At 41.5% G+C, this 16,969-nt stretch overlaps 1 protein-coding gene across 1 annotated transcript in view; it reads right to left on the bottom strand.

Moving 5' to 3' along the window:
- LOC122555940 (guanine nucleotide-binding protein subunit beta-4) overlaps window positions 1-16,969 on the bottom strand; it is an 87,870-nt gene that overhangs the window by 18,348 nt on the left and 52,553 nt on the right. Inside the window, exon 7 of the mRNA XM_043702235.2 lies at window positions 13,375-13,441. Within this exon, the coding sequence (XP_043558170.1) occupies window positions 13,375-13,441 (67 nt within the window). The remainder of the gene's footprint in view (window positions 1-13,374; window positions 13,442-16,969) is intronic.

Raw genomic sequence — 16,969 nt, 5'->3', positions numbered from 1 at the left:
TGCCCTGTGGATGAAGACACCTCCTAATTCTTTGTTCAAATCCACCAATTGTCTAGATCTGGGAGATACTCCTGCAGTACTCTTGGGAATCCTATCTACTTCCGGATCCATAATACAATTAAAGTCTCCCCCTATAATTGTATGACGAGCACCGAGAGCCATCAACTTTGAGAAGGCTTCCGTTATAAATTTAAAAGGATGTGCCGGGGGGCAATACAAATTTAAAATCCCATATTCCTCTCCATTTATAAGGGCTTTAATCAGAATATATCGTCCAGATTCGTCTTTTATCTGATTTAGGATTTTGAAATCCACCCTGTCGTAATTTCAAGTGTTTTTTATCCAACAGGTGTGTCTCCTGTAGGAGAGCTATATCAACCCTTTCTTTCTTGAGGTTTGATAATATTTTCTTCCTTTTGACTGGTGAATTACTCGCCTTGACATTCCAGGTGCACCATTTAACCAACTGATCAACCATAATCGTCCGGGCAAATCTGAGACCCCCTCGGGAGGGGAAACCCTATCCAGAACATCCCGAGCATAGAGCATATAAAATTCACAAAAATAAAGGCTCTCTAATACACTCACAACAGTATAATAAAAAACTATTTCTAAATAAAAAAAAAATAAAACGTATTTAAATGGAGATTTTCCCCCGCGTTCCCAGGGGGGTATCACTTCCTTTCCAAAGATCCATCGTATCCTCTCCCAACCAGTGCCCCATCCTTGACCCAGGCGCTCCTCAATAGGATGAGGAAAATTCAAATATACTACAGAGCTAGAATTAACAGTGAGCACTCTACACATACCCCCCACCCACACCAACACCTAGATATATTTGGTACTGTTAGTACCATGTATAAACACACATAACTATAAAATTCAACCTCAACAAAGTAATAATTAAATATAATAATACAAAATAACAAGGGAAAACAACCCCGCTCCTAGAGACACAGGTAAATTAGAATAAGGTAACCACCTCCCCCCACCAACATTAACTAGACCCCCCTGGTCATATATATAGAATAAAAAAAAAGGACGGGGGGGGGGGAGAAAATCGTTAAGTAGAGAACAAATAAATAAATCCCTCTCCCCACCCCCCAAGATAATATTAAACAGTAAGATAAAAAGGATGAACATATATAAAAAAAGGGAGGGGGGGATGTAAACCAGAGTGGGGGGGAAAGCAAACCAATATCAATTATCTCTCACAATTTATCTAAGAGAGTCCAAAAATTCCTTGGCCTTTTCCGACGATCCGAAGTTATACACGGATCCTTCATGGTTAAAGTGTAGCATCGCTGGGTAGCGCAAGGAGTACTGAATAATTAAGTCCCTTAAACACTTCTTCGCCTCATCGAACACCTTCCTCTTTCGGACCAGAGCTGGGGAAAAGTCCTGGAATAACATGATCTTGGATCCTTTATAGATCATGGCTTGGGGACCTTTTCCAAGATTTCTGGAGGCTTCTAAGAGTATCTGCCTCTCCTTATAGCTCTGCAGCCGGAAAAGGACCGGGCGGGGGCGCTGGTTTGAGCCGGGCCCGCGTATTGCAACCCGGTAGACCCATTCTACCCTTACCTGGCCTGATCCAGCCTCCAGATTTAAAAGCTGTGGAAGCCACTGTTCAAGGAACGCTGTAAGCTGGCCTTCCTCTTCCCGTTCGGGAAGGCCCAGCAAACGAATATTTTTTCGACGACTTTGATTGTTGAGGTCGTCAATGTGGTTCTCTAAGGTCCGGACTCGCTGTTCGAGAGTCCGGACCCGATCCACGGCCGACTGTGCTGTAGTTTCGGAGGTCGCGGCCTTTAGCTCCGCCCCTCCAACTCAGTGCTCGATTTCCTTAATGTCTCGGTCGTGCTTTTGCAGCGCGGCCGAGAGTGAGTCCCATCGGCTTCGGGACTCTTCAATAAAAGCGTCGATCTTCGCATCCAGTTTGGAGATGATTTCCACGAGGCTCGCCACCGTAGGTAAGTCCCCAAGGGCTGCTGCGGACACCTCTGCTGCAGCTGGAGAGGGTGGGGGAGGAGTTCCTGCTTACTGAGAGCTGCTTATTGAGAGTCATTTTTACTGGAGATTAAATTGCTTAAATTCAATACTAAACAACTAATTACATTAAGTAAAAGCTATTTTAAATAATTTGGTGAGTGTGGTGGGGGTGGGTGACCCACTTTGCCCAAGTCTTGGGAGGAGCACTGTAGACTCAGACTTGCTGGGTGGTTGCCATCTTGGATCCCCACTCAATATATTCTAAGGATCCACTTAATGTATTCTGTCTTATACCTGATATATGCTTCCTTCTTTTTCTTAACCAAACCCTCAATTTCTTTAGTCATCCAGCATTTCCTATACCTACCAGCCTTTCCTTTCACCCTAACAGAAATATACTGTCGCTGGATTCTCATTATCTCATTTCTGAAGCCTTCCCATTTTTCAGCTGTCCCTTTACCTGAAAACATCTGCCTCCAATCAGCTTTTGAACATTCTTGTCTAATACTGTCAAAATTGGCATTTCTCCAATTTAGAACTTCAACTGTTAGATCTGGTCTATCCTTTTCCATCACTATTTTGAAACTAATAGAATTATGGTCGCTGGCCCCAAAGTGCTCCCCCACTGAAACCTCAGTCACCTGCCCTGTTTTATTTCCCAAGAGTAGGTCAAGTTTTGCACCTTCTCTGGTAGGTACATCCACATACTGAATCAGAAAATTTTCTTGTACAGGGTTGACAAATTCCTCTTCATTTAAACCCTTAACACTGTGGTAGTCCCAGTCTATGTTTAGAAAGTTAAAATCCGCTACCATAACCACCTTATTATTCTTACAGATAACTGAGATCTCCTTACAAATTTGTTTCTCAATTTCCTGCTGACTATCAGGGGTCTATAATACAATCCCAACAAGGTGATCATCCCTTCCTTATTTCTCAGTTCAACCCAAATAACTTCCCTGGATGTATTTCTCGAAATATCCTCCCTCAGTACAGCTGTAATGTTGTCTCTCATTAAAAACGCCACATCCCTTCCTTTCTTGCCTCCCTTTCTGTCCTCATGTAGCATTTGTATCCTGGAACATTAAGCTGCCAGTCCTGCCCATCCCTGAGCAACGTTTCTGTAAATGCGATGATATCCCAGTCCTATTTTCCTAACCATGTCCTAAGTTCATCTGCCTTCCCTGTTAGGCCTCCTGCATTGAAATAAATGCAGTTTAATTTATCCGCCCTACCTTGTTCTCTGCTTTGTCCCTGCCTGCCCTGACTGTTTGACTCACTTCTTTTCTCAACTGTATCTCTCAGATGGATCTCTTTCCTCACTATCTCCCTGGGTCCCACTTCCCACCACCTTACTGGTTTAAGTCCTCTTGAGCAGCACTAGCAAATCTCCCTGCCACTATATAAGCCCCCTTTCAATTCAGGTTCAACCTGTCCCTCTTGTACAGGTCACATCTACCCCAGAAGAGACTCTAATGATCCAAAAATGTGAATCATTCGCCCATACACCAGCTCCTCAGCCATACGTTCATCTGCTCTATCCTCCTATTCCTACCCTCACTAGCTTGCAACATCAAGAGTAATGCACATATTACTACTTTCGAGGACCTCCTTTTTAAACTCCTGCCTAACTCTCTACATTCTCCCTTCAGAATCTCATCCTTTTCTCTTCCTATGTCATTGGTTCCAAAGAGTACAATGACCTAGATTAGATTAGATTAGATTAGATTACATTACAGCGTGGAAACAGGCCCTTCGGCCCAACAAGTCCACACCGACCCGCTGAAGCGCAACCCACCCACGCCCCTACATTTACCCCTTACCTAACACTACGGGCAATTTAGCACGGCCAATTCACCTGACCTGCACATCTTTGGACTGTGGGAGGAAACCTGAGCACCCGGAGGAAACCCACGCAAACATGGGGAGAACGTGCAAACTCCACAGAGTCAGTCGCCTGAGGCGGGAATTGAACCCGCGTCTCTGGCGCTGTGAGGCAGCAGTGTGAGGAAGAGGTATGTATATATTTTTGCAATCAGTGAGGAGTGTACTGCCTAGTGAAAAAGAAGCAAAGTTGTGAGCATGCTGGAGATCGGAAATAAAAACATAGCACTGAAAAAAATCAGCAGAACTGAGAATCTATAGAGAGAGAAACAGAGCAAATGCTTTGAGTCCAATATGACTCTCCTTCAGAATTAGTATTGCATGGTGTTTCCTCCCGAGTACCAGAATAAAAGGACAGCACTGGTCGATGCAGATACCAGAGTCAGGAAGGGACAGCCATGTGATGGGAACTAATGACAAAAGAAAGAAAATGATTAGATCCTTAAGGTCAGTTTCAAGATCAAGGGGACAAGTGAATGCTCAGTACTTGTGTACATTCAAGGCTTTGATTGATAAGAATCTTGAGCACTAAAGGGAATCAAGGGATGTGGAGATAGGAATGGAACATGAAGTTGATGTAATTGTTACCTTACGATATTTCAAGGGCTCAATGGTTGTTTTGCCTACTCCTGCTCTCTTTTTTTAAGAAAAAAAGATGAAATGGGTCAACAGAAGCTGGTGTCAGTGGTACAGCATTTGGGGAAGTCAAAAAGGTTTTACAACCATTATGGAAAACCATTTCTGCCTCACAGCGCCAGGGACCCAGGTTCGATTCCCACCTCAGGCAACTGTCTGTGTGGAGTTTGCACATTCTCCCTGTGTCTGCATGGGTTTCCTCCTGATGCTTCAGTTTCCTCCAAATTCACCTAACCTGCACAATCCAAAGATGTGCAGTTTAGGTGAATTGGCCAAACTAAATTGCCAATACTGTTCAGGGATATGTTAGGTTAGGTGCATTAGTCAGGGCTAAATATAGGGTGGGGGAATGGGTCTGGGTGGGTTACTCTTCGGAGGGTCAGTGTGGACTTGCTGGGTCGAAGGGCCCGTTTCCACACCGTAGGGATTCTATGATTCTATGAAAAGAAACAATGAAATGTTAGATTTTAACATTGGAGGAGGAATAATTTCAGCGAGTTGAAAAATGATCTGGCCCAGGTTGGTTGCCAAATTGGAAGACAGCATAGTAAATTAACATTAGGAGGGAGGGTTCAGGTACAGAGTAGGGATTTCAAAAGCAAATGCAGCAGGACGGGGTGATGAGAAGGTCATCCACAGGGAGAGCTCTCCAGAAATAAAGAACTGAACAGAAAAAGGTTTATACTAAACCTATGCTTCATAATACTGGATAGAAGCTGAACATAAAATACAGAGAACATTAAGGAAGGAAGAAAGAGGGGAAAATATAGGGAACAGGAATAATTTAATAATTAGCTTTATAAATGCTAGTCACAAAGGCTGATTAGGGATAGAATGGAGACCTTCCTTTGGAGGCAAAAGAGATGACTAACAAAAGTAGCAACAAAATAGGAGACAGTAACAATATTGGATGAGGTGAAAACAAATCAAGCAGAGTTACTTAAAACCTGGCACTATGTAAACAAGAAATAGCACGCAGTCTGGATAGGATGCATTCTCAATTTCCAAGGGAGCATGGGGTAGAAATTACAGAGATGTTGGCCATATTTTTTACATATTCTACAAAATTTAGAAAAGGTACTGCAGGACCAGAGGATTGCAAATGTTACACTGCTATTCAAATAGATAACCTAGAATTACAGGCCATTTAACTGTGCTACATCTCACCAGGGTACCATACTGAAAATTAAGTGCTGCTCCACCCGGAGTTGATACAAAAGTTAAAGATGTTATAAAAGCGCACAAAATTTCCCTAATTTATCTGTCTTTTAGACCTAGATTGATAGAAAGCATAAACCAGGTTTCTGTATGTACAAATTACTATTTAATACAAAGAAATAAATCCTAACTACAGCTAAACAGAACAGAAGATCAGTGATATGATGTCACCTGCCCTGACAGCCATAGGTGCACCTGTTCCCAGAGGCACAGTCACAGACATCAGATCGGCCTTCCTCAGAATGAACCCACGGAAAGCGACTGGCCCGGATGGAGTCTCTGGCTCCTGTGCTGACCAGTTGGCGGGAGTATTTGCAGACATCTTTAACCTCTCGTTACTATGATGTGAGGTCCTCATCTGCTTCAAAAAGGTCACTATCACACTCGATAGATCAGGCAATGTGTCTTAATGACTACCGCCCAGCAGCTCTGACATATATAATTGTGAAATGCTTCAAGAGGTTAGTAACTGTACACGTGAACTCCAGCCTCCCACGTTGCCTTGATCCAATACAATTTGCCTATCATCACAATAGGTGCACGACAGACACCATTTGGTTAAGTGGATTGACCTTGCTAATTTGCCCACAGTGTCCAGGGATGAGCATGTTAGGTGTAGCCACAGGAAAAAGGATTACAAGAATAGGGTAGGGGTGTGGGTCTGGGTAGAATGCTGTTCAGAATGTCGATGTGGAATTGATGTGCTGAATGGCCTGCTTCCACACTGCAGGGATTCAATGATTCTATCTCCCTGGCCATACATGTGTAACATCTGGATAACGATGGACACTTATGTCATACTCCTATTTATTAGCTTTGCCTTCAACACCATAATTCCAACAAAACACATCTCCAAACTCAGACCTAGGACTCTACTCCCATTTCTGTAACTGGATCCTCGCTTCCTGACCCACAGACTGCGAATACTAAGTTTAGGCAGCAATGCCTCCTCCACAATAATCCTCAACACGGGCACCCCACAATGTTATATACTTCAGCCCCTTACTATACTCCTTATACACCCACAATGCAACATCTCACATTAGTCCATCAACTCAAAGTCCTGCTGTACTCTGAGATAATCATCTTCACTGTCCATTACACTACTTATTTTAGCATCATTTGAAAACTTATTAATATACTTCATATACACAACAAAATGATTTATACAAATAACAAAAAACAATGGACCCAGCACTGATCTTTGTGGCACACCGCTGGTCACAGGCCTCCAGTGCAAAAAAGCAACCCTCTATCATCATCCACTGTTTCCTACCTTCAAGTTAATTTTGTATCCAATTGGCTAACTCCCCCTGGACCCCATGTTATCTAACCCTACTAAGCAGACTATCATGCAGAACCTTGTCAAAAGCTTTGTTGAAGTCCATACTGCCAACATCTATTGCTTTGCCTTTGTCAATTATTTTTGCATTTGAGCAATAGGAAGAGGCTGAATAAGCTGGGGCTTTTCTGATCCTGGAGTGTCAGAGGCTGAGGGGCATAGAGAGGGTGACTAGCCAAGGTCTTTTTCCTAGCGTGGGAGAGTCTAAATCTAGAGGGCACAGGTTTAAAGTAACAGGGGAAAGATTTAAAAGGGATCTGAGGGGTAACTTTCTCACACAGAGGATGGTGCGTGTATGCAACATGCTGCCAGAGGAAGTGGTAGAGGGGAGTACAATTACAACAATTAAAAAGTATATGAATAGGATGGGTTTAAGATGGATTTGGGCCAATTGCTGACAAATGGGACTAGTTAAGATTGGAATGTCTGGTCGGTGCAGATGAGTTGGATTGAAGGGTCTGTTTCCATGCTGCATGTCTACGTGACTGTGTGGCCAAATTCTCGGCTAAACATCTACAATAATGGGTGAGATCTCAAACAATGACGAGACCAAGTATAGGAAGGAGATAGACAGATTAATGGCATAGTGTAGTGTAAAGACAATAGTCTCTCCAACAATGCCAGCAAAATGATGGAGCTGGTCATCAACTTCAATAAGTGGAGTGGACACTCCCCTGTCTGTATCAATGGGGAAGAAATGGAAGTGGTCGAGAGCTTCAAGTTCCGAGGAATAAATATCACCAATGGTCCATCCATGTCGATGATACAGTCAAAAAAAGCACATCAACACCTCTGCTTTGGAAAAAATGCAGATGTAACCGGGTTGTTGTTATGGATGACTTCAACTTTCCCAATATTGACTGAAACCTCCTTAGTGAAGATGGTTTGGATGGAGCCATTTCAGTCAGGTGTGTTCAGGAAGGTTTCCTTACTCAGTATGTAGACAGGCCGACAAGGGGAGAGGCCATTTTGGATTTGGTACTCGGCAATGAGCCAGGACAGATGTCAGATCTCGTGGTGCAAGAACACTTTGGTGGCTGCCTCACATTTACCATAGCCATGGAGAGGGAAAGGAGCAGTTACTATGGGAAGATATTTAATTGGGGAAAAGGAAATTATGACGCTATCAGACAGGAGTTGAGAAGTGCAGATTGGGAGCAACTGTTCCACAAAAAGGGCACAACAGACATATGGAAACTGTTTAAAGAGCAGTTGTTATGAGTGATGCATAAATTTGTTCCTCCGAAACAGGCAAGAAGGGGCAAGATTAAGGAGCCTTGGATGACGAGAACAGAGGAGCTTCTCATCAAAAGGAAGAAGGCAACTTATGTACAGGTGGAGGAAGCAAGGATCTAGCACAGCTTCAGAGGATTTCAGGTTTACTAGAAAGGAGCTCAAAAATGGACGGAGGAGAGGCCAGAGGAGCATGAAAAGGCTTGGTGGGAAAGATTAGGGAGAACCCAAAGGCATTTTACTCCTACACGAGGAATAAGAGAATGTCAGGAGGAAGGTAGGGCCGGTCAGAGATAGCACAGGGAACTTGTGCGTGGAATCTGAGCAGATGGGGGAAGCCCTAAATGAGTTTTTTGCTTCGGTTTTCACTAAGGAAAAAATACCTTGTTGCGAATGAGAACTTTGAGGAGACGGGAAACAGGCTTGAACAGATAGAGTTTGAGGAAGTTGACATGCTGGAAATTTTTTTAAGTCCCCAGAGCCAAACCAGATTTATCCTAGGTTGCTCCAGAAACCGAGAAAGGAGGTTGCTATGCCACTGGCGAAGATTTTTGCTTCCTCACTCTCCATGGGAGTCATAGCAGAAGATTAGAGAGAGGAGATAGTAGTTCCTCTTTTCAAGAAGGTTAATAGGGAAATGCCTGGCAATTACAGACCAGTCAGCCTTACATCTGTGGTCAGCAAGGTCTTGAAAAGAATTCTGAGGGATAGGATGTATGACTATTTGGAAAAGCATAGCTTGATTAAAAGCACTCAGCATGGTTATGAGAGGGGCAGGTCATGTCTCACAAATTTTATTGAGTTCTTTGAGGAGGTGACGAGACAGGTCGACGAAGGTCAAACAGTGGATGTGGTGTATATGGACTTCAAGGCATTTGATAAGGTTCCCCCCATGGTAGGCTCATTCATAAAGCCAGGAAGTATGGGATACAGAGAGATCTGGCAGTCTAGATTCAGAATTGATTGGCTGACAGAAGGCAGAAAGTGGTTGTCGATGGAAAGTATTCTGCCTGGAGGTGAGTAGTTTCCCACAGGGCTCTGTCCTTGGGCCTCTGCTCTTTGTAGTTTTTACAAATGACTTGGATGCGGTTGAGGGATGGGTTCGTATATTTGCTAATGACGCAAAGGTTGGAGGTGCCGTTGATAGTATTACGGCTGTTGCAGGCTGCAGCACGACACTGACAGGATGCAGAGTTGGGCTGAGCAATGGCAGCTGGAGTTCAATCTGGATAAATGTGAAGTGATGCATTTTGGAAGATCGAACTTGAATGCTGAATATAGGATTAAAGACAGGATTCTTGACAGTGTGGAGGAACAGTGGGATCGTGATGTTCAAGTGCATAGATCCCTCAAAGTTGCCACCCAAGTGGATAGCGTTTTTAAGAAAGCATGTGTGTTTGGCTTTCATTATCAGGGGCATCAGGGTTAAGAGAAGCGAGGTTTTGTTGTAGTTGTACAAAACCCTGGTGAGACCACATTTGGAATATTGTGTCCAGTTCTGGTCACCCTATTATAGGAAAGACATGGAGGCTTTGGTGAGGGTGAAAAGAAGGTTTACCAAGATGTTGCCTGAACTGGAGGGCTTGTCTTATGAAGAGAGGTTGACTAAGCTTGGACTTTTCTCTCTGGAGAGGAGAACTGACATGATCGAGGTGTACAAGGCAATGAAAGGTATGGATAGAGTCAATAGCCGGAGACTTTTCCCCAGGGCAGGACTGACTGCCACGTGGGGTCATAGTTTTAAGATATTAGGAGGAAGGTATAGAGGAGACGTCAGAGGTAGGTTCTTTCCGCAGAGAGATGTGAACGCATGGAATGCATTGCCAACAGTGTGGTGGAAGCAGAGACATTAGGGACATTTAAGCGACTGCTGGACATGCACATGGACAGCAGTGAATTGAGGGGTGCATGGGTTAGGTTATTTTATTCTAGAACTGAAAATGTGTTGCTGGAAAAGCAAAGCAGGTCAGGCAGCATCCAAGGAGCAGGAGAATTGACGTTTCGTGCAAGAGCCCTTCTTCAGGAAGGGAGAAGGGCTCATGCCCGAAACGTCAATTCTCCTGCTCCTTGGATGTTGCCTGACCTGCTGCGCTTTTCCAGCAACACATTTTCAGCTCTGATCTCCAGCATCTGCAGTCCTCACTTTCTCCTATTTTATTCTAGATTCAGATTAATCCTCGGCACAACATCGTAGACCAAAGGGCCTGTTCTTTGCTGTACTTTTCTATGTTCCTCAGGAGAATAAGGAAATTCAACATGTTGCACAATGACTCTTACTGAATTTTATAGGTGCACCAGAGAAAGCATTCTATCCAGTTGCATCACAGTGTGGTATGGCAACTGCTCTGCACAAGACTGCAAATGATAGTTGTGAATGCAGTCCAATCAATCACGAAAACCAGCTTTACTTCCACTGACTCAGTCTATGCTTTCTACTACTTCGGAAAGCAGACATCATAATCAAAGAACCCTCCACACCCTGGTTATAACTCTTCCACCCTCTTCCATTGGGTAGAAGCTACAAAGTACGATTTTCCTGCACCTCAGATGCTGCCTGGCCTGCTGTACACTTCCAGCACAACTTTAATCTTGACACTAATCTCCAGCGTCTGCAGTCCTTACTTTCGCTTAGAAGATACAAAAGTTTGAAAACACATAACAACAGATTTAATACAGCTTCTTCCCTGCTGTTATCAGACTTATGAAGTGAACTCTCATATATTAGAGCTGATCTTCCTCGGCATCTTTCATGAAGCTGTAACACTATATCCTGCATTCTATTTTACTAACCTGATATACTTAAGCAAGATATGATTTGGCTGGTTAGCACAAAGATTTGAAAAGGACATTAAGGGTAACTTTCTCACACAGAAAGTGGTGTGTGTATAAAACAAGCTGTTAAGAGGATGTGGTAGAGGGGTGTGTACAATTACAACATTTAAAAAGGCATCTGGATGGGTATATGAATAGGAACTGTATCTCAGTACACTTGGCATTAAAGAATCAAGAATCAAATCAAAACAATTTGGAACAGTCAACAAATAACTTTGCTAGTTAAACTCTAAACCTTATAAACTCCCCTTCTACATACACACAGACAAACAGAAAATACATGGGTGTTATGAGCAGAGAGAAAGACTGTGAAAACAATGCAGTGGTCCTTGCTCAGAGTTTGCTGAGATGATTCTTGCACTGTTCGAAATACTGCTTCCTGACCTTCCTTGTCCAGATCCTTTCGCCTTTTTACAGGAGATACAAGTTGACTGTTTCACACTTTTAAAAGATTGTTAAGGATGTTTAATTGAAGTCTCACATTACAGCAACTAATGAAAGAAAAAATACACTGGCTTCCTTCAGCTTGACAGTGTTTCTTACTGCAGAAAACCGAGCTTTTGAGTTTGCGAAGATGATAGCTTCTCCTTATCTTGTTCACAGCCCCAAGATTTTAGCTGGCAATCTCAATTGTTGGCAAATAGAAGTTCCATGTCATCAATAACTGGTCACTAGCTCAGACCAATCAGCTACACGCTGCCAACTGAATCTTCACTTATACACAGCTTTTCAAAAAGTGCAGCAACTCATCAGCCTTGAATTCAAAGCAGTTCTTTTCCCATTTCAGTTTGCAATTAAAAATGTAAAAAACAAAAAGACACTATCTTAACAACTGGGACAAAATATATTGACACTTGCAAAAATTTAGGACAATAAATTACCTGACATGGGGTATCAAAGGCTAATCATTGTCACTAAACACCTGATTTGGTCTCTTTGATGAAGTTAATACATGAGTTTCTGTGGATGATACAGCTGATGTTTGGTATACGAACCGTTAAACATTTTTTAATGAAGTACCACCAATCAGATATATCATCAAAATAAAAGTCTACAATATTAACATGAAAGCAAAAATAGCTAAGCCACCAGAAAGAGAGCACATTGGTGAAAGGTTATGTCTTGGGCTCGAGAGAAAAATACAATGGTGCCCCCTAGAGTTTATCATTGGGACTACTCTCTCATAATAAAAAAATAACTAATATATAAAACATAATTTCAATAGGTGCAGAAGACAACACTTAAGAAAAAGAATAAAAAGTAATGAAGATACTAAGACTTTAAACAGTACATATTGATGAAATGTGCAGACACGTGGCAGTTAAAATATAACAGGAATTTTAATATATTTGGTAGGAAGAATAGCTGGGGCAATATAAACTATTTGTACAATTTGAAAAAGATAGCTTAGGAATCTGGCTATTTATCTACATAAACATTCAAATGGTGCCTAGGCAAGTTGAGAAGTCTATTAAAAAACGTACAGCATCCTGAACTTCATAAAAAAGCCAGAGCAAGGTCTCAAGGCAAGGTGATTATGGTAAACCTTTATAAAATAAGGGTTGGCCCTCAGCTGCAGCTATATGTTCAGTTCTCAACACATAAGGAAGAATGTCAAGGACTTAGTGAGGATGCAAAACTGAGTTATGAGAATAGTACAATAAAATAAAGAACTGCAGAATTGGAAATCTGAAATAAAACAGAATTGCTGAAGAAATTTTTTGAAACACTTTTTTTCCCTTAGATGCTGCCAGACCTGTTGAATTTCCCCAGTAATTTCTGTTTTTGTACGAGAACCTTGCCACGAATATAGGGCTCAATTGTATAGAGGTGTTGTTGAAGCTTGGATTATTCTTTAAAGTGGAGAGGGTTAAAAATTTGACAGATGTTCATAATCATCAAGCATAATTTTGTGAAGAGTAAGGAAGGAAAGAAACTAATTCCAGAAGCAAAATGAACAGTAACCATTGGCACAGATTTGAATTTGCAAAAGAGCCAGACAGGAGATGAGAGGAGGGGTTGGAAGAGAGCTACATGGCAAGTTTTTAATGATATGCATTGCAATGTAACAAAAAAGATAGTGGAGGAAAATTCAATTGCAACTTTCAGAAGTGAAATGGATAAATACTTGAGAGCAAATATTTAGTGGGTTTTGAAGGACCAAATCAGTGGGACTGCCCAGACAGAACTTTCAAATAGCTGGCATGGGCTACAAAACTTTGTACTTTTCAACTTACCAACTGGTATCGCCTGAACTTGTTACAATTTGGTTATCATCCAGAAAACGACAACACGATAAGTAACCTGTAGAGAAAAATAAAACAAACATTAACAGTTTGCTTTCATGGTATTCATAATTGGTTCTAAAATATCTGCAATTAATTCTAGCTTTCGATCTGATATACATTTTCATGTAAAACAGTAGAGAAAATATTCACAAGTTGTTTCCAAAAGAAGCAGCTCAATGCAAGAGGACAAATATAATAAATATATTTGCAAATTACTGCAAATGCTGGATATTGGAAATAAAAACAGAAAATGTTGAAGAAACTCTGGCAGCATCTATGGAGACAGAAAGGATGACATGAAGGACTTAAAATATAATCAAGTAAGTATGCCATTATTATTTTTTTTACCAGTTTTCATCTCTTAATTCTAACTATTGAGTCCATAGATAACATTCAAACATTGATGATGTTCCAGCAGAATAAGAACCATAGCACAGGCTATCTAAGTTTGCACCAAAAGGTTTCATCTGGAAATTAACAACTGCTTTTAAGAGGTCAAAACCATATTCCTCCTCCTCTAGTAAAAAAGAATTTAATCCCATTTTAAAAAAAGCCTAATTATTCATGCCTTGGAACATGGACCACTAAACCTTTCTTGTCGGAATAAATCTAGCTTTAAGAAATTTGCACAGGATGCCATCCTAAAGCAATCTTCCTTCCTTCTCTATATACGTTTTCAATACATTAATGCCCTTCTCAGTGTAAAGTGCCTTGTCAGAATAAACCCCAATAGTGCTTTTAATATGAAATGGCCAATCATCTATGCATGATTAAGTTATTACATAAATCAAAGGAATTCTGATATTTGGTTAGCCTCTTTATTTTCACACTGCAGTAATGAAAACTGCTACTGATAAGAAAAAGACTTGAGAGTAGACAAGACAATACATTAAGCCTGTGTTTGCTGTCACCGACACAAGTGCTATGCTCTTCGTTAAATTGTGCGTGCGCAGCTTTTGGTGGGGAGGTGGGGACGTTGCAGGTCCAAAGGCTGGAAGGGTGAGAAGTCCAGGCACTAAGTGTTCAGATGTTGGAGATGGGATGGTAAGAGGGAGATTGGGGGTTAGTGAAACATCAGGATCTGGGAGAGAACTAAAGGAAGACGAGCCATGGAGAGTAGGGAAGGGAGCGCAAATTCTCCCGGAACCCCCAGCTCAACCCAATTCTGCTCCAGGGTTCTCATTGTCATTGGCCCCTCCACCCCGGGTCCCGGAGCGGGAAAGCCAGACTCTCAGTATAGTGCAACGTATCTTGCTGCAGCTGAGTGCCAGTGAAGAGTGGACTGAAGGCTGGAACCAAATGTGACAGTTGTTGGACTGGGGCCTGGCACCAGCTGACAGACCACATGCTGAGCTGCTGCTCTCTGAAATTCTTTGCCAGTCTATAATGTAAATACTTTAACTCTGTTAGAACTATTTTATTTCTAACTTATTTTTCAGACACTAAGGAATGCTACTACTTTTCTTTTTTAATCCTCTTTTGTATCCAAGACTTATACCTAGATACTTGTACCTAAGGTAGCGCCATTAAACTCAGCCATTGTAAAAACCTTTCAATGTACTCCTGCACTGGAGTAGATGCGATTCTATTCTATTCATCCCCACACCCCTCCCCACCATTGAAGCCCAGTTCAAAATTGTATGCTTCCCTGCACTTATGCAGTAATGCATTTGTGCATGCCATCATATGTAAAGTCTACATTTCATGTCAGTGCTTGGAGCTCTGCATTGTTGAATGAACATGCATGCATAGCTGCCTGCAGTTTTGGAATCAGAGAATATTGCATAAATTAATGACTTCATGAACTTCCATAACAAAGTATATGATAGCTTTATGTTTGATATGACTTTATATTTGATATCCAGCAGATCGTTTTGCAACTTATTTCTTTTTCTTCCTTGCTTTAAGGCACCAACTCTTTTTGTTGTCAGTTTCACAAGCGCGTTCCCCAGTGCTTTAACCAGAAAGTTGGTGTATTGCTCAATCTCATCATCATAATGGAGTCAACTCTTGACATTACTCAACATCCATAGTTTGAAGGAACAATTATTCGTTATAGAGCAGGAAGATGAATCCTGACCAGTGTTTCCCCCTCCAAGCAGAAGCAGTAATTTAACCAACTCGAATACTTTTATTCACCTTGGCTACTTCAAAACTAGGAACTTCAAAGTTGTATAACATATCTACATACCATTTTCTTATAAGTGGAGATGAATATCTCCTTCCTTGTCTATTAACTACCTCCACATCACCAGGATTTCCTATCATGAACTGGGTTGTTCTACTACTCAGTCCCCACTATCACATATCTTGCTCCTCCTTTTCCTTAGTTGACAATCAACAACCCCTTTGTCTGCCTACCTTTATTTCTTTCTTTTTCTCATTGAGCGCCACCTCCAGCTATCCACTCACTCCTCCCTACCCTTATTCCCCATCATCAGCAGAAATACCACCTTTTCCAACCCGCATCTAATGCTGGAGGCGGGTCACTGGATTTGAAACATTAACTGTTATCATCCCATAGTTGTTTCCAGTCCTGTGGAATAAATTGTTTTTTTTTGTTGCATACCACATTAAGCCATTATAAGGAAGCACTCCAATGAGTATTCACAGCCAACTAATCCATTAACAATTTTTTAATTCATGAAGGCTCAAATTGCCACTAATTAAGTCAAAAAACTACCCGAAAACTTCCCAACGTCCATAAAGACCATACCACAAAAGAATCATAAATTACTACTGTCCATACAGAAAGGTAGTGGTTACCCACTAAGATGGACAAATCAGCACTTCTTCACCTCATAAATGGTCATTTTGATGATCAAAGTAGCTTGTTTCTCTAAATGACGTAGCAGAAACCACCCATCACATGACTTGAACCTGTACTGATTAAATTGTTAAATATACAGTTTTGAATTCTGACTTCAGTTGCTATCTTAACCTCATGAGAAGAGCAGCTCCAGACCTGAGATTCGAGGAGGCAGGCTCTCCAGTTCTTTCTCAATAGTCTCATCTCCAGAAAGAATCTCAGACTTCACTTGCCAAACAGGACTAATTCTCAAGAGTATAAGAAATATTTCTGCACCATTAACTGCCATTCATTTGAAACCCAGCTCCCAGGAACTGAACTTACAAAATCAGCCAAATGAAAGACTCACAACTGGTCAGAGATATACTGGACTGTAAGTCACATAACCAAAGATGTCGGTACTAATTTAAGAAATTCAACTGTTGCAATTTACTTCCTTTACTTTCTATTTCTTTCTACCAGGTATGCTTTTATGTGCATCAAATAATGAAGCCACCACTAGCAGCCCCCCCACTCAACATTTTTGAAGGATTTTTTAATAAACCTTATCTCTGATTGTATATGAAGGGATTTTGTTATGTCCTTACTTCTAAAATTGAAAGCTTACGAAAAATGGTTACGTGAACACAACTTGGCCTACTTCAGTAAGGGACAAGAATAAAACAGCAAAGAAAAAGCAAATTAAACAATACCTCACTGTCTCAGGCTTAACAGGGGAAGATCAATCATAACTTA

The sequence above is a fragment of the Chiloscyllium plagiosum genome, unplaced genomic scaffold (assembly GCF_037043375.1).
Source record: "Chiloscyllium plagiosum isolate Xiang-an unplaced genomic scaffold, Cpla_swu_hap1 HiC_scaffold_13, whole genome shotgun sequence".
Lineage (NCBI taxonomy): Eukaryota > Metazoa > Chordata > Chondrichthyes > Orectolobiformes > Hemiscylliidae > Chiloscyllium > Chiloscyllium plagiosum.
This window is presented reverse-complemented; position numbering and strand designations above follow the sequence as displayed.